Genomic DNA, 18,996 nt, shown 5'->3' on the forward strand with positions numbered 1-18,996 from the left:
CCTGAAAAAAACAAACGAGACCAATTATGCTCTCTGGAACTGCTGACTGCTGACCATGGATGGCTGTGGCATCACTAAGGAATCGAACCTGTGAATTGTTCTGAACCTGCGAACCCCAACCCTTAAGCTGTGTCTCATAAAGTGGGCAGTAAGTGTACACAGTGTGTAAAAGCCCCAGCAATTCAGGTCCACTGATGGATGAGGTAGAGCAGGGCCTGATAAATTCTGCAGCAACAGATGGACTACAGTCAGGTCTTGGTAGAGGTATCTTATAAAATGGACGGCAGAACTTTGACTATCCATAGGAAACAACTTTGCCTAAACTCATTATACCAGCAAACAGGCTTCAGCCCACCTTTTATGGGGAAAGCGGGAGAACGTTTGGAACACATGCCATGTCATTTCATTGGAGAAAGTCAAGTAACTGCACAGGCATGACCCAAACAGATGGCCGCTATTAGTGCCGTCACTCAAGCGATTTCTTGTAGCGAGAGTTCCCAACTGACCAATCGGATTCCCCTCCATTATATTTCAAATTGAGACATCTCTGTAAGATACCTGACAGCTGGAAACGGGCCTAACACATGGCATGTCACCTGAGAGGGAAAGTCTTGCTGCTAAAAGCATCTAATATGACAAGACAGAAAAAACAGCCTTTCTCCTGAATTCCATTTGCTTTCTTTTTTCCCTTCAGAGAACAGAGCAGCGGATGCTACAGTCGTCCAGCGTTCTCTGTGTATCTGGTGCAAATTCAATGTTCTCTCCTTTGATTATGACCAGGTCCCTGCTCTCATCTGTATCAGTATCAGATCACATCGCTCTGTGTCTACTCTGACACACACACCTATCCAAGTGATCAATTTCAGAGCGATCAATATGTTTTGGCCAGTGGCTAGGGCACGCTCAGGCAGTAAATATCTATTCACAGACTGAATCACATAAGAGTTCAGGGAGTGCTGGGAAGGGCTGTACACAACCTGAAGACCAGGCTCGCAAGCAGAAATGGCATTTGTTTTTCCAGCTCATTTCCATTGCTCAATCACTGCTCACACACAATTCCGTCCCATCACAGCCTCCTTATCTGGATCTTCCTTGATAAAAGTGCACTACTCCCTGCATAATTAGGGATTCATTATTCAAACTCTTTCTTCCCCATAATTTAGTGCTTGTTGACTCTGCATGCTGCGTTGCTTTGGTTAAAAGACGCCACGTTAATCAGGTTGAAGATCATCAATGCAAAATGGGATGCCGCTAGGTTTTCAGATTAATAAGGTTTCATTAGGCTTGCTTGAGGAGTGACATTAAAATGTATCTATACACATATCAAATTTGCATGGAAGAAAGAAGAAAGCCATAAGAAAGAAAAATGAAGTGTCTTCTAACAATTCATACAACTTAAACATATGTACTGTGAGTAAAACATGGGAGATATGCTTTGAAGCTTTGCACCCATGCCATATTTGTGTCCATACGCAGAACAGTCCATTACTACCCTGTATTTCAACAGAAATGGTCCACCACAGGACCACTGCTGACCAGATCTATTATACCCAGCAATCTTACTGCTGAGTTGAGGATAGTCCAGCATACAATCAAAATCAGAATACTGACCAGAGCATACCCAATCCAGACTGTGAAAAAAAATGAGTGTCTAATAAAGTGGTCAGTTAGGGTATACGATGTGTAGGAACCCCAGCAATGCTGCTGTGCCTGATATTACACTTGTATCAGTGCAATACAAACTAACAGTCCACTCATGTTAGTGTCACTGCTGGGCTGAAAATGGCCCAGCACTCAAATAATATCCGGTCAATGGCAGGCTTCCTTTTCTTTGATGGACGAAGTAGAGGGAGGCTGATGAATTGTGTAGGAATAGATGGAGTACAGGCAGCATCTGTAAATCAAAAGCTTGGCTCCAGATTTCTCCTGGACCCCCCAGCCAGCATGAGCATACATACATGTGATATTTTTGCCCTGGTTTTGTCTTTTTTTGACATTAAGACAAATGAGAGAGGATGCAGAACTCGATACAGAATGTAAGTCAATTGAAAATGTAGCTCATTACATAATGAACTATGTGATTAATTATCCAATCATTAACTTTATTCAAGAAAATGACTATAAGAACTCAAGACCTCTACGAGTTAAACGAGTTCGGTCAGATAATAGAAGGAATCAAACAGTGATTATTAGGGTAATTGCAGGGTAATTAAGGTGTTATTACCTCCTCCCACTCCGCTGTAAAGGAGGGCGTCCTCTCCAGTCTGGTGGGGCTGCCTCCTTTCCCCGGGCTGTTCTGACTCTGACCTCGTGAGCTCCACTGTTCCTCCTCAATGGGCGACACAGCTACCAGGTTAGAGTCTGACTTGGAGAAGTTTCTGGACAGCTGCAGGTCCAGGACGTTACGTGGCACTGAGCGCATCCTGCCCAGAGTGCAGGCTCTCTCCTCGTAGCCTGCAGTGCTGCAGACACTGCCGCTGCTGGCCACTGGACTGGACGGTCTGTTGCTGCTCCGCACCTCCCCGTTCCTCGCCGGCTCAGTCTCTGAGTGGACAGGTGGTGGACTTTGGTTGACCCGCGTGTGGAAGATGGTGCGGTAGACCACCTGCGGCTTGGCCTCCTTCTGGTCCTTGAGTGGAGACGGCTGAGTGGTGGCGGCAGCGGTGACGGCCGAGGCAGCGGGCCGGGGGAAAGGGAGGCCGACCGGCTCAGGCGCGCGCAGCAGGTTGCCGTGGCGCTGCGGGGGCTCTGGGGCACAGAGCTTGCGCACTCTGCCGTAGAGCTGGTAGGGGTTGTCTGGAGACTCGCAGGCTGGAGAGGAACCGTGCAGCAGGCCAGCGAACTGCTCCGGAACGTGGCTGTCCCTGCGATCGTCCCTGCGCTCGTCCCTCAGCGCACACTCCCTCTGCTCTGACACCTCATCTAAAAGAGAAGGACAGGGGTCTGAGGTCACGCACACATACGAACACACCAGGGTCCATTGTCTGTTCTCACATATGACCGTTAACAGGCACTACTTTAAAGGACGATTCTCGCAGCAGTGTAATGCAGTCCTGTGCTACACCCGTGAGTGTGTACGTGTTTGTGTAGCCATGCATGTCTACACATTTAAATAGAACCAAATGGAAGCCTAGGGCAGAGGGGGGATGTGCCCGTCTGATGAAGTGAGAGAATGTTGTGTGAATGTGTGTGTGTGTTAGAGCGTCTCTGTACGTCCCCTGGGGAGAAAAGTCTTTCAGTGAGACATGCATGCAGCCCTGCACCCAGAACTTCCACTACAGAGCCCTTAAAAGCGTCTGTGTCCGCAGGCACTCAGGAAGCTAAAGAGTGAGACAAACACACGGTCAGAGAACCAACAAACCCTCACTTCTAAGAGGTTGACCGGTTCACTCAGTCATTACGTGCTGAAGGTATCCACACATCTGCTGTGGTGTAGTTTTACCTCTAATTATAGTTTTAGTCCCCCTTATTACTGGCAGCTACACACTGTTCCCAAGAGCATATCAGAAGTGCTTATTAATCAGCATAATACAGATCAAATTAATCACGCTCTGAGCTCGCCAATGACACCTTGCAGAGATCTGACGCTCACCAGCCAAAGCAGTAGAATGTGCACGGAAGCAAAAAGAGACGATAATATGGCTTTGATCACGGGTCGGCTGGCTATTTGCGAACGCGTTCACTGCTATGTTGATAATGCGGCTTAATCAACACAGCAAATATTCCGCGTCTAGGCAAGAGCAAACAAAAAAATTAGAGTGCACAAACAAAGAAAACAGACTGGAGACTTTTATCAGAGCATCAAACAAGTGAAGATATTCTTTTATTTTGTGCCACAAGAAATAGAAGAGCGTTCGAGCTACGCTGAGATGCTTCAAGAGAAAGACACTGTCTGCAAAGCATCTCTGCAGATCTTGCAAATCTTTTTCTTTGCATTTCAACCAGTGCAGTTGGAGGAAAGTGCTGGGACCCCAGCCCTGATGTTTCTCAGAGGTTCTCAAAGTGGGCTCCAAATGTTTATTTCCTAACTGACCCGACAGCACAGGAGATCATCTGCACCATGAGTGCCTCCTCCAACTGCCACCGATGCCACGTCATGGGGCAACCAGCGCAGCTGGAGGAAAGTCTCGGGTACCCAGCTCTGGTGCATTGGTTAGCAGATGTCCGTGCTGCCCAGGCAAGTTTGTGCTCCCCATTACATCATGTAACTGAAAGAGGGAAAATACAGAAGGCAGACACTGCAGTGCTGGGTTATGCACCAACTAATAAAAACCTAATAATTAATAACTAATAAAAAAAAACATTAAAAGTAATAAAAAATTTTAATTCAGCTAACTATGTTTCATTTAAATGAATGAGCTGGAGTATTTTCCCTGTGGTTAGATTACTGGGGCACAACAGCCATCCTAAAAAGAAGGAGCCTGCTGAAAGCAGGGTGTGATAGGGTAAAACATACCTTTTTATTTTTTCAAACTCGACTCAAATGCTGCTCTTCAGCAACCTACAGAAACTAAAGCTTGACTATTCCAGTCTTTTTTATGTTCTTCTCATAAGCTAGTGAGTTACTCTGTCTCTCCCGCTCTTCTCCCGTCTCAGCTGCACTTTTAAGGACTCTTACAGATCAGCACAAACTAAACAGTGCGATCCCCGATGGAGAAAACGAGCGAGAAGGAAAAATAGCCCCGCCTACAATGTCACCTCCACCAGTGTGGCCGAACATGAGAATCAGGATCGAACATGAGGCACTACACAGAGCCGGAGGCAAGGTTCAGGAGGCAGCCCTCTGGGACGTGTCCCCACGTGTCACAATTACACTTAGCTGCTTCATCGACCACACACACACACATATATATAAATATAAATATATATATAAATATAAATATATGGGTCACTGAAATATGGGTCACTAAAAACAGAGCTTTTGGAAAAATTGTTCCTGTGCTTTCGTGTGGAAGGTTGTTGCCATGCAAGCTGACCCCTCGTGTGATAAGCTGCTTTAGTATGTGTGTTAGATGTGGCTGATGACGGAGCTGTTTCCGTGCTCAGTAATGTCGGATCTGAATACATGAAGTGACTGACCACACAAAGTATTCGATTTATTGTTATTAGGGAGTTAAATAGAAATCAGCTGACCTCTACAAGAGCACCTGGACTGTCACGTAAGATTTGTGTATGTTCATTCTAATCCTTAGTCACAAAAGCAGTGTTTTCAGAAGCAATAAGATCTGTTGTCACGTCCGTGATGTCCTTTTTTTGTTAATACAATTCAGAAGTCGGGGAAGGTGCTTTGTGGTTAAAGGGCATCATGCAAAGGCTGGAATAATCATTAAACATTCAAAATATGACATAAGGCCAATAACAGCACAGCAATCAATTTTCCTCATGTTCATTGATTAAAATAGGGCACCACTGTAACTTCTCCAAATGCCACTTCCCCCTAAACTTAGCTTTTAGCCTAGCACAGGTAACCACAGCAGGCCTTCTACAAATAGTGTTGCCTAGCATACTAGTCTAGCATGGATATTGACAATGGCCCTTCTCTGAGCAGGGATTCCCCCGTTCGGCTAGGATTTAACCTAGCACAGATACCCATGGCAGGCCATCTATGAGCAATACTTCTCTCTGTTGGCTAGGGTTAACTTTTTTAGACTAGCACGGATAGCTTTTAGCCTAGCACCTATTCACTTACACATTCTCCTGAAGGGCCTGTTGCCTTTTTACTGGTTCACAGCTTACGGCTTTTGCTAGAAGGCTGGGTGTATGTACATTCTGGTCTTAGGGTTTAAAAATGATGGCTACTTCACAGTTATACTCTTTTGCTATTACAGGCTTTTCTTTTGAATGAGGAGATTGAGGTTCACAATATGTCACTTCCAAGTACTGAACTCTCTTAATCTTAACTGTGCCAAGAAAAATGCCATTTTCCATTATAGGGCATCTTTAAAGCAAATAGTTAAGTACAAATTCCATTAAAAGCTTAATAACTACTGTCCATTGTACCTCATAAAATACTCACAGTAACACTGCAAGCACATTTTGTGCATGGGAAGGTTGACAGAGAAACTATTAGAGTAGAGTCCTTCAAAAACATAAATATTAAGGTAATTTCTTCATTAGCTTCTTATTATGAGACATGTATGTTCATGTACATGTCAAGACTGTCCCTGCTTGACACATATTACACAACAACTGGGTTCATGTGAATGGCTAAATGAGCTGCAGTTTGGAAATCCATTACACTCATCCAGGTGGATAAACAGTTACACCACCCCTCAGTTTTCCTGCTTCATGTTAAAGTGGCACATTCTCCTCATATGGTTCTACCGATTTTCACAATTACACAAGTATGTCTTGTATTTTCCAGCTGTTTAATTATGTTTTACTATGCCTTGAGCATTAAGTAGCATAGAGTATCTGCTGTTATTTTTTTCAGTTCATTCCAAAGCATTCTGTGGCATGAGGTATTCTGAGGTATCCTGCCAAGTTTGCATTACCACATCACAGTCATCACCACTGCGGTAACTACATTTGTTCATACAGTAGGCTTCTATGCATGAATAAGATGTGTAGCCCACTGTTTTGCCAACAGACCTACTCACATTACTAAATGCGCACATTTGCATCCAGCTAAATAGTGTTTCTAGATTAGTGTTGCTAATGAGTACCATCCATTCAGAGTTGTTGTTATGTGAGGTAGAAAAAGCCTGGATTTTCAGCAAGTTTCCAAATCTGATGTTCACTTGGCAGTAGGGGAACTACCTCACCAGTTGTCTGGATAAATTGTGTTGTCTTTACCACCAGTATCTTATAAATGTAGATAACTGGAGGCAGCTGCTCCAAGCATTCAAGTAAAAAGCACCAGAGGGGTTCCTGATGTTAGACGGATGGCACAGTTGTTAGGAACCGTTTGTTTCGCTTGTTTAAAAGCTTAACTTTGATATGTGTTTGATGCCAAAACTGACAAATAAGAAGACAGAAAACAGGCGAGTAAATTAATTGACTTAATTAAGCAACCGAGACAGAAACTGTTACAGTGCTGAGAACTCAGCATTATTTTACATCCTTGACACCCACGACAAAATTAGGTCTTTTCCACCCCTGAAATCCTAATTTAACCCCAGTTTGGGACTTTCAGTCAGAATAGGATTTGATCTCCTGCTAAGCTTAACACACCGCTGCTCTAACATGAGGTGTAGCTGCTAATGCGGTGTGCGTAATGCAATGTGATATGTTGTTACAGACGCCATCTGTAGTGTGTCTTTGAAGGGATCTCACATTGTGATGGCAATAATACTAGGACTCCTCAGCTTACTGAATACCATTTTACATTTACAATTAAGGTAACCTTTGATCATAGCAAACTTATAGCCAATAAATACATGATGAGATATGTCTAGAGTCAAATACACTAATACAGCTGTTATAACTGCAAGCTGTCTTAGTCTAAACAAACACAGCCATGCCACTGTGCATATATTGCCATTCCACTACCATGGTGGTGTCCTACCAAAATAACATCCGGAAGGTGGTGGGTGAACCGAATGGGACTCAACTGATTTGTATGTGAAATTTACCTATAAGACTTGTGTTGGACTTGTTTGGGTCACTTTTAGACAGAATCTGGGTCCATTCTGAGCTCAGAACATGATAATGTGGGATGGTTTAGTTTAGATTCAGCCTCCAAACTTGAAGTTGTGGGTCAGGTGGGCTCTTGGGTTGTGTTTGGGTTTAGACCAAAGTTTCAGGTCCGGTTAAAACTTAATTACAGTCAGTAATTAAAGTATACCTATATGGTAGGAGTGGCTGATAAAATGACAATGGACAAGATAGTTAATAGTCTAATAGACTGGTGACCAGGGATTAACTACTGAAGCTAGTGCAGCATAGGATCTCTCTAGGTGCTGGGTGATAGTCCACTGCAGATGCAAAAAATAAATGAACAATAACAAATGAACAAACAGGCATTGAATATATAATGGCACGATAAATAAAAAAGCTTCCAGCAATAAAAGTATATTAAAATTTGTTTATTATTATTATTGTAAAGTGTGAAGGTGGGGGTTGCAAAAACACTTCTGCCCAGGGGCCTCGTGAGACCATTATCCATCCTTGCCAGCTACTCGCTGTATGCATAGTGTACATACAGCAATATACATCCATTACCCTACTCGAACAGGCATAACAGTTTTCATCTGACATAACGGTTCCTCAGTGTTCCTATACGACTCCTGTTTATCTGCCATGATAGAACGGCATATGACACACGTGTGAAGACACAACAGCGTATGGGCCTACAGCTCGTTAACCATATGGTGAGTGTTGGCGTGCTTGTTTTGTGTGCTGGAGTAAACTCTGCCTGTCAGTCCGGATGAGAACGGAGAGGCAGGGATGTCAAAGGTCCTACAAACCCCCGTCACCCATGTAGACAGATAAATGTGCATGAACGCCCCGTCTCTGCGCTGCCTCCCAGCATTAGCGCTGTGTTCCGGCACATGCGAGAGCGGTGTTCGTGGATGATAACGATCAAATTACACCCTGGCCTGCATGGGGAGGGTGAGTAAGAAGGATGGAGGAAGATAAGGAAGGAGATGGAAGGATGCTTGGTGAATCTACCACTTATGTGGTATGTAACACAATATGTCATTTAAGCTGAAAAACTTTTGCGACAAAAAGTGGTCACCTTAATTCTGCATTTAGGCCTCAGTGAGCTCCAAATTCTTTTCTAGTCCACGTCTAACAAGGTTAATGTTTCAAGGTTACTTTTATAACAGCGAAAATATCTAATTTATACAATTTTATTAGTGAGCACAGCTTGACTATATATGTTCATTATTGGGTCAGCCTGGTTTGACTTTAATTAGCCCATAAAAAGACATTGTTACTGATAAGTTGGCTTGAAAACTGATCCCCTGCCTGTACACTATATGTGTTAATCAGAACTGAACTTGATATTTTGTATAAAACAACAGATTCTCATAATCTCCAAAAGGAATGAAAGAAAAAAGGTCATATGTTCAATGTCGAATTCTGGGCAAAGTCTAGAGGTCTCTGAAAGTCGTCTTTTTGTGCATTTTAAACATCTTTGTGTTCATTTGTTTCATGGCTTAAATACTGGATAGTCGATTAGCCAAGGCATAATTGGTGTCTGGAGCTTGCGTGTTTAGTTTTGCCTTGCAGCTAATAGGCTAATGTGGCAAACAAGTAATGGAAGCTGAGTTACTACATTCAGTTTCATGCAAACTTACCTCACACACTAACATACTGCACTAAGCTGGGGCCTGAAGCCCCTCCTCCATAATTGAACGTTCTAGAAATTCTATCTCTACCTTGTTTTCCAAATTATTCAGCTAGCCAACTACCATTTTCAACCAACTACCAATTTGCTAGTTGCGTTGGCCCCTCCCTGCTTTCCAGTCTGCAACACTAGCTAAAAGGTCAGTCCCTTCCCAATCAAAACAACAGGTTGAGCCAACAGAGCAGACATGCCACAATGTCATAACAATGTCTTCCAATAAGCTGGAAATGCCACAATTTAGGACAGGAAACTAACGGAAAGTAGTAGTAGTAACAAAACATGCATCTCATGTACAAATCGGATGCTCTAAGAAAAAGTGTGATACGTAGATTGATCCTGCACAACCACATGCAAATCAGAAAATTATTATTACTGATCCATAAACATCCATTTGAGAAAAACAAAAAAAATCCAAAAACATCATTGAGAAAAGCAAAGTCTCCCCAATGTTTTGATAGGCAGTTTAGATTCATGTGCTGATAAATCTCAGAAAAAAATATAAATCTGACAGTTTCATGTTTGTGTGTGAAAGAAGAATGTGTTGACCTTAGGCTTCTTGCTTTTAGTAGTTTAAAGGAAGCAGCACAGGTGCTCAGAGGGAAATTCTCACAGCGGAGACTGGTGAGAACCACTGCGGCTCTTGAATGGAGCAGCCAGTGTGGGTTTTGTTGCCGATGTGTATCACAAAGCAGGTGTGGAGGAAACATGATGTGATCCTAAAAAAAGCAAGCTACAAAGTATATGCTCTCTTCTGGGGCTGCTGTCTGCTCTCTCTCTCTCTCTATATATATATATATATATATATAGAGAGAGAGAGAGAGCAGTGTGTGTGGATCCAAAGCACGGAAAATGAAATATTAAACATCAACTCGTGCAGAAACTACAGCATGTGGAGCCACAGTGCCTTGAAGATGCCATGTGCTGCTCCTTTCACATTCGTTTTCTACATCCCTCTATTCCCCGTTCACTCTTTTGCCTGTCTCTCACACTTTCTCTCTTTCTCTGTCTCTCTCTCCAGCCGCAGTCGCAACAGGTGACATCTGGTCGTCATGGCAACAGTTCCCTGGCTTACTCGAGCCTTGGGCAGAAAGCATTCGGCCTTCAGGAAAGAGAGAAGATGACGAGAGAGAGGGAGAGAGGGGGAAAAGGGAAGAGGGAGAATAGGGGGTGGGGGTGGAGGGGTTGACACGGGGACTGAGAATGTTTCATTTGAATATTTGTGTCCGGGAACAGCCAATAGAAAGGCAGAGGGATTTGAGTAAATGTGAGAGCGTCTTATCTAAGGTTGGCAGACAGAGTGGTGGAGAGGTCAAAGGCCCCGTCCACCACCAGCACACCAGTGAAGCAGCGCAGCCCAGGAATCCCAGCACAGTGCTGGAGAAATCTGATGGACACCGAATCCGTGACAGATCTGAATGCTGAGTAACGGGGGACCATGGAGAACGCAGCCAGAACTAAATCCCCCATAGGGGTAAATGTGACAGAGTCATTACTTTCCTTCAAACAAGCCAGAAACCTAAACCTCCTCCTGGAGATCTACCTTCCTGCAAGTTTCAACTCCAACCCAACACAACTCCACACCCCATTCAGCCAATTAAAGGCTTGTGAAGGCAGTAATCTGTTGGATCGGGCGGGAGGAAGGTAGCACTGCAGGAACGTTGGAGTTGGAAACTGGTAAACCACAACTAACAATGAGCCATCCAGTAGCTCAGTAGTGTTCTAGTAGCTCTAGGGCTACACCACCTGTTAAAAACAGCTTTGGTATGAAGACTTCATAGTTTCTTTTCCAAATGGTTAGCTTTGATAGTTTAGCTGGTCTACCAGCCTTACTAACTAACCGTCTAATTGGTCGACCAGTGTAACCAGCATTTCCAGCATGATCACGCTGGTTGACCAGCATAAGCAGAATTTTCAACATGATAAAGCGTGTTAACCAGCATTACAAGCATAACCAGGGCAGTCAACCAGCACAACCTAATGGGTCAACCAGCATAATCAGCTTTTCCAGCATGATCAAGCTGATTAATTAGCATTACAAGCATAACCAGGGCATTTAACCAGCACAACCTAATGGGTCAACCAGCATTTCTAGCATTATGAAGCTGGTTAACCAGCATTACAAGCATAACCAAGATAATCAGCCAGCACAACCAACTATGACCAATTTGCTTGATCTGAAAAATGAGCATTTCCAGCATGATCAAGCTGGTCAACTAGCATTTTCAGCAAATCCCAGGGTGTTCGACCTGCATTACCAGCATAACCAAGCTGTTTAGCCAGCATGGTCAAGTTTTTAACCCCTGAAACAGCCAGCAACTTCTGTTACCAAAGAATATCCTCACAGAGGTGCCTGTGGTTACTGAATAATATGCCTTAGTAAATAAAATGTCTTAATAAGTCTTTCTGCGTTCAGGGGTTAACCAGCATAATATATGACCAAGTTCATCGACTAGCATAACTAGCATGACCAATCTTTGTCGACAAGGATAACCAAGATTTTCAACCAGCATAACCAGCTTGACCAAACATTATTTGTGCACAAATATGTGAATTTATTTCTTGTAAAATTTTCTTTTTTTCTAAAACTAAATTTGCCTTTAATGCACTATTAACTATTACTACAAACTAATGCCATCCCCATACGGTCAGTGTATATGCAAGCACTGAGTGATTCTATAGTGATTACACACCATAATTAGTGTGTTAGCACAACTTCCTCCCGGCCAGATGTTATTTCTGGTGCCGTTAGACACAGCAGCTTTGAAACAGCATTAAACAGTAGGGCACATCACACAGAATAGGAGATGGAGCCACAAAGCATTTAAGCAGGGAGAGCAGAGCACACATCACACACACACATACACTCACACTCACACACACACACACACATACACTCACACCAGGGCTCAGATGCTAAAGCAACAGTAGCGGTTCCTTAATAAAGCCAATCTCACTCCCCATGGAGAAATGGGCGGACCCCAAAAATAGCCTGGGACGTGTTAACCATAGCCCTCCCTTATTGTCTCTTACCTTGAAGCTGGAGGGCAGAAGCGGGCAAACGGGCATCCGCAGGAAGGGAGAAAGGAGCTCCAGTATGTTTTCCTGCAGGTGAGAGGCTCTAACTGCCACATACTGACAGTCCCACCTCTAAGGGTCACATACACACACTCTCCTAAGATATCTGATAGGCCTACTGTTGCACCACACAGCATTCCAGGGTATTGGTCTTGTGGAGCTATACTCCATACTCCCACGTACACCAATATACACACCCTTACCCACACTCATACACACACTTGTCTTGTCATGCAGAAGATACGAGGGGGAGCGAGTGATAGGTATGTTGATAAGCAATGTTTTCTAAGTGGAGCTGACAATAAGTGTATAAGGAAGACAATGTCTTGACTGTTAGAAGTCCAGTTAAGTGTGTGCGTGTGTGTGTGTGTGTGTTGTGAGTGTGCATATTAAGGGTAAAACAACAATTTTAATACAGCATTTAAATTAATTTAAGATCAGGCCTCTAGGTGCATCTGTAAGACTACACCACTTTTCACATGGCCAGATGAGCATACTTAGGTGCCTGTGATTGGCCATTTTTAAAAAGGGAATTATTTATCCACCCTCCAGCCACCAACACATACACCAATAATTATCTGGAACTGCAGATTGGCCAATAATTGTCAGCTCTGATGTTGACTGGGGGTGTGGGAGAGATGCAGTACAACCCTTTTTAAAAGACTGGGTGTGAGGGGGTGCTGCAGCTCCTCCTGGAATAGCACCCTCTTTAATATATGATCTGTATATAATTTACCTACTCACCACTATAACATAAAATATAATAGAAAAATTGAAGAGAATGAATTAACATGACTCAGAAACCTCAAATGTTTCGTGCAAATACAAAAGAGGGAGAAAAGGCAATGCCAAACTACTAGGGGCGCCAGTCTGCTGCTAGTTTGTTTGCGCCCTTTTTTTGTTTATTGACTAGAGATCAGCAGTAGTTGACTAAGCAGTTAACAAAGAGGAAAGACTGAAATTGATCTTTTATGTGTCTAATATGAGTCCATTCTACCCTGCATTAACTGATTGGTTGGTTTAGAGGTGGATAACTGACCATTTCATGATTTAATGTTGGTGTCATGTGAATGAGATGACAGCCAATTTGTGGTTCAGGCAATAGCCTTTTTGATATATTGTAATCTTGACAGGGTGATTATCTTGGTAGGTGAAGTCTCTGATGAAAACATGCTAGTAGGACGTGGTAGGATGGATTTCATTATTTCCTTGTGAGCCAGGGTTCTGTTTTGACCTTCAGGTTCTAATACAGCATAAACGCTGGGATGTCTTAGCCCGCTAGTTCCGGCAGACACTCCACTCCATTAATATTGTTGACTAAGGCCTTTCACACCTACCTTAAAGTAAAGGTAAATGTACACGTATCTGTCACTGTACTATGTACAGCAAAATGTGTCCTCCACACTTTATCCTTCTGTTGTAGTGAACACTCACACATGCACTAGTGAACTAGGGGCAGAGAGGGTTAAGTGCCTTGCTCAAGGGCCTAACAGTGGCAGCTTGCCGAGCCTGGGTAGTAAACCCACAACCCTATGATCAACAGTCCGGACCTTTAACCGCTGAGCCACCACTGCCCATAGTCACCACTGCCCACCAAAATTTAATCCAAGCAAAAGAGGTGGTGTAAGTCAGATCAACTTAACCATGGTACGGTTCGTTTGCAGTTTGAAAACACTTTTGGACCAATTACAGGAAGTTGAGGCAGGCTATCGTCCCCCATCAGACATAAGAAGAAGAAAAAGAACCGGAAAGTGGAGACGAGATTAATTCATTTTATCTGGGGAAGTCTACCTGCTAAATTGACAACATGCCCACGTCAAACACACGTCCTTTTATAAAGCAATCAGTGTCAAGTATAGGAAGATTCAGCCCACATAGGTGATGACACCGGGGCATAGGAACACCACGCAAAGTTCTTTAATAAACTAACCGACTGAATGAATACATGGTAACAAGAAGACAAACCTTGGTTCGGACCTCAGTCACGTGTGAAAACCCCCCAAAATGTCCCTAAATTTGATAAGAAAATGTGTGAGACTTGACTCAGTTTGTGTTGGGTCAAATTAACAGATGATTCACAGACTGAATATGCTTAGATGTAAGCTCTGCAAAGTGTGGTGGTGATGTTTGACCCATGGAAGACTTCTCTCCTATTTCGTTATCAATAATAATAATCAATAAATTGGGTTCATCAGATTCTGACTACTTTCATGGAGTAAATTTCAAACCTCATGTTACCTACTTTGGCTTTTTGTGGTCTGCTTCTGGGTCTAATATACTGCAGGATAAGAGATGATGGGGGGTGCTTAGAGACTTGGAGCTACTTGGAGGAGCGCCTTGATTTTTTCATGTTGAGTGTGGTCTGGTGTGCAGTAACATTAGTCCACATAAGTCAGGAGTGCAATTAGGCTAAGGTGTAGGTTTAGGTGCCTAAGGTATAAGGTGTTAAGGTGTTTGAGATTTTAACGACGCTCATAGGGCTCACGACAACCTGTAGACCCAGGGCCTACAACATAACACATAAACTTCTACCAGCTTTTTTATCATTAATTGTGCCAATATTTTAATGCCTGAATGAGGTATTAAGCATCCATTTCATGAACATGAGTCACAGAGTGTTCGCGAGTTAGAGAGAAATATTACCAGAAAAGAATTCGGCTTGGAGGGCACAATAAAGACTGAGGTGAGAGATTTATCCTTCCCCTTTATCCCTGTGTGCAGATGGATGGCTTGTTCTGCCACTGGATTACAGGCCACGTGTTTAATTGCTTGTTAACAAATGTTTGCTGTGCCGTACAGAAGTGCAGCCGCTTGCTGCCAAGAATAGTAAGGCCAGTGATGCTGTCAGAGAGCAGAGGGACTACAACACTGCTGACCAAAGCATGCCATAGACACACGTAAAGCCACAGGGGGCAAGATCTCACATGGTAACATGTAGGAAACATCTGTTTTCTGATTCTTAATGTCATCAGGGCTGCATGAGACAATATCACATTGCGGTTAAATTGATACACAGTGTGATGGTTTAACCCTATTTATTGGCAAACATTATTTGGAAGAACAGTCTCACACTTGTGGGATAATGAGGGCTCTTGATTTGTTAAATTACCCAAAAAACAGCTGGAGCATCTCAGGCTGGTCAGTATGCTCACAGCACACAATAAGTCTTCGATCAACTTTCGTTGATTGCTTAAATGGCCCATTTGCATACTGCAGCCTCCTGCCCTGTCAGCATTGCAAAGGTCAACATTATGGTAACAGTTAGCAAAGGATACACTGATGAGCAACACCATTATGGCCACCTGGTCTTTTATGCAGTTGGTCCGCAACGTACCACGGCAACAGCTCAATCTGCAATCTGGAGGTCCCCTGTGGTGTCTGCCAGTACATCCTTTAAGCCATGCAAGTTGCAAGTGAAGCTGGTGTGGAGCGGACTTCTTGTTCCAGCACAACCCACAGGTAAACAGCACTACGACCGTGTGAAATAAAAGGAAACCTGACTCATCGGACAAGACTTCTTTCCCTTCTTCCATTGAACTTTACTCACAACTCACACATATCAGGGTGTGATGCATTGTGTGCTGTGTGGCATTCCTCCCGGAACCATCAATTACATTTTCTGGGACTCAAGGCAGCCCTGCTGGATAAGGGATTGGCTGTAGGTGCATATACCGGTTCATGGTTTGTCCCTCTTTAGACCACTGTTGACCAGGAATACCCCTCAAGCCTTGCTGTTTGGGAGATACTCTGACCGAGTTGCCTGTCCTGAAGGATTTGGGCCTTCATGCCAGCCCATTTCTATCACAACCAACACATTGACTATGAGATCCAGCTGAGATCCAGCTGAGATCCACAAGAACCATGTGTGTAATAGAGATGTGTGGGTGGAAAGAACCTTCACTTTAGGTTCCTTATCAATTCAAAGGCGTCTCATGCTCACTGAACTCTATTATAAACATGGTTCTTTTGGTTCTTTGTGGAACTAAAAGTGATATGTCTGTAGTATCACTCAAAGAACCTTTTAAGAGGGTATATCCCAGACCTCATGTGCCATTGTGACCAGATGGTGTGACCAGATGTTTTGGCATTTCTACTCTCATTTTTACTGGTGCTTCCATCATGTACCTTTCACGCAACATAAAGAGGCAGCTGGTGTTTTCAAATTATTATGAAAAATACATATATATATATATATATATATATATATATATATATATATATATATATATATATATATATATATATATATATACATAATAATAATGTCGTTCTCTCTGTCCGCACACAGACTGCGAGGGCGACACAAGGTTACATAGGGGAAAAGGGCCATAGCAGAACCATAGCAGAAACAATCCTGTTTCATTTCCCATCTCCCGCCTCTCTCCCAGATATTAAAAACCACAACAATATCAGACCTGTCAATCCAAGCCTGGCTTGCGGGGCAGCCACCACAACAACTGCTCAGCTTCCAAGGATTATGATCAGCTTTAAGCGTTCCAAAGTCTTTACCATAAATCGCTCTCTTTTGCTTTCTTACTTTCTCTTGTACACAAAGCTTTTAAGTCCCCTTGGGAGCAAAAAAGAAAAAAGTGCAATAACACCAGGAGCTCCAAATGGCACAGCTCTAATACATATGTTTTTTAGCATGTAATCATCATGCCTCTCTCTTTTTTCTCTCTCTCTCCCTCTCTCTTTACCCACAGCAATCATGGGCAGTCCTGAAACGACAAATTCACACTTTCTCCCTTCTGCTTTTGGAAATGTGAAAATATCGCCACGGCAACCGGCGCGGATATGTGGATACATGCTGCCGGCTACATGCGCTGTCGGAAGTGTGACGCCAGCGCTGTGCCCCATTACATTCCCACTGCGTTAAAATAAGGCAGAAAAACAGGCAGTGTGTGTGTGTGTGAGCGTGCTGGTGCCCCGGCTGTGTGATTTTAGCCTCCTGCATGTCCGCTGCGCTGGAAGGTCAGCACGCCCCATGGTCCAAGAGGGCTCTTGATGTTTGAGGTCCCAGGGTAAGCAACAGCTGGAATGTGAGTGGCATGTTACATGCTGAACAGCTGACCCGAGGGCACCGCAACATGCTGATTGCACTCTAGTGAACGACACGTGGACATGTGGGGAATGATAGGGCTAGCTGTCTCACTCAAAGGTTTATTCAATATAACTTGTTGTAAAAATGTTGTATTGAGTGCTTCGCAAACCTTTATTCCAATGGTGGGCCAGATTTATTTTTGCTCCAGCTCGATTCACAACACATAGGGGTCGAGTAAAAGCGCGGGAATTATTGTCTGAATTATTTGACTGCTAAGCCTGCAGCTTAACCTCTCATATTCTTATGATAAGTTTAGTGGTTTCCACATAATTCCACAAAAAGTCAGAATAAAACAGGTCAGAATACAGGCCTCTAGATTGCTGCTAATACTGTTTTAGCATTAGCATGTGGCACATCTGTTCATTTTTTGGAAGATTGTGTTTATCTTGGCATAGTCAAACAGTCCGTTACATGGAACTGACATACTGTGAACCTCAGTTACTGCTATCTCTTCATTGGAAAGATAATTCTCACAGATCCAGAAACAGAGCTGCAAAAGGCCCAATTTCCCAAACCCCAAAACTGTTATATAACAGTCTTGACTCATTTAATTTATTGCACCCCCAGAATGTACATACATCCAGCCCACTAGCAAAAGCCTTTCAAGGCCCAATGGCAACCTGGGGAGAATATGGGAGCAAGGCTAAAAAAGGCTAAGAACTAAGGCTAGCTTACGGAAATTAGCGTGTTTTATTCTTCTTTTTAATAGTCTTGTAAAACAACATCTGGGCATGTTGACTCCATCCACAATCACACACTTAGTATTTATACATCAGAACAACTTAGGAAAAACTTAAAATATGAAAAAAATATTTTATGGCATCTTTAAAGTCAATCTGAAATCATGGACTTATTGTTAGTTATAATTATTATAAGTATTTTTTTATATTGTTAGTTGATGTCCTTCCTCATATGAAGCACAATGTATTCTGTCAAATAACATTCTTGTTTGTCTGCCATCTTTAATCTTCTGAAGTTTAGCTTCAGCAGGGAAAAAATATATTAACCTATGATATCATAAAACTCAGCAGCTTTTGCCTCCCCCTTTGCCACCACTGCCACCTATCAAATAAAAATGCCAGTCATCCTCTCCAGTTCTGGATGCATGTGCAGATTAATACGACCTTAATATTTCCTCTTGCTGCTTGGCCTCCTGTATTAGCAGGCTTTTGTCAACCTCTTCCAGTTTTGTTACTATTATTTTATTATTATTACTCATATGACATCTAAATGTCCTCTTAAACTTCAGCAACTTTGATTGATTAACATCTTAGAGGCTGGTATTACTTTGAAGTAAGAGTGTAGTCAGTTGCAGCTGCTATTCAACGGGTAAAAGCTGTCATTTTGTTGCTTTTCCATACTTAGGGTGCTGGAAACATCATCTAAATCTTCTCCTAAGCTTTATCAACTCCTTAGAGGTTTGAAAATAGTGGCTCGCATGGATATCTCATGACTCGAAGGCATGTTATCCTAAGCTTTAGCAACTCCAAGCGATTTTACAATATTGCCAATACAGATATCCCAA

The 18,996-nt window shown here is 43.0% G+C and overlaps 1 protein-coding gene across 8 annotated transcripts in view; it reads right to left on the reverse strand.

Annotated features, from left to right (window-relative positions):
- anks1b (ankyrin repeat and sterile alpha motif domain containing 1B) overlaps positions 1 to 18,996 on the reverse strand; it is a 261,246-nt gene that overhangs the window by 77,518 nt on the left and 164,732 nt on the right. For all 8 annotated transcript variants that reach the window (XM_072672508.1, XM_072672507.1, XM_072672509.1 and 5 more), the window contains one exon: positions 2,225 to 2,922. In XM_072672508.1, coding sequence (XP_072528609.1) covers positions 2,225 to 2,922 — 698 coding nt within the window. The remainder of the gene's footprint in view (positions 1 to 2,224; positions 2,923 to 18,996) is intronic.

This window comes from Salminus brasiliensis, chromosome 2 (genome assembly GCF_030463535.1).
Source record: "Salminus brasiliensis chromosome 2, fSalBra1.hap2, whole genome shotgun sequence".
Taxonomy (NCBI): domain Eukaryota; kingdom Metazoa; phylum Chordata; class Actinopteri; order Characiformes; family Bryconidae; genus Salminus; species Salminus brasiliensis.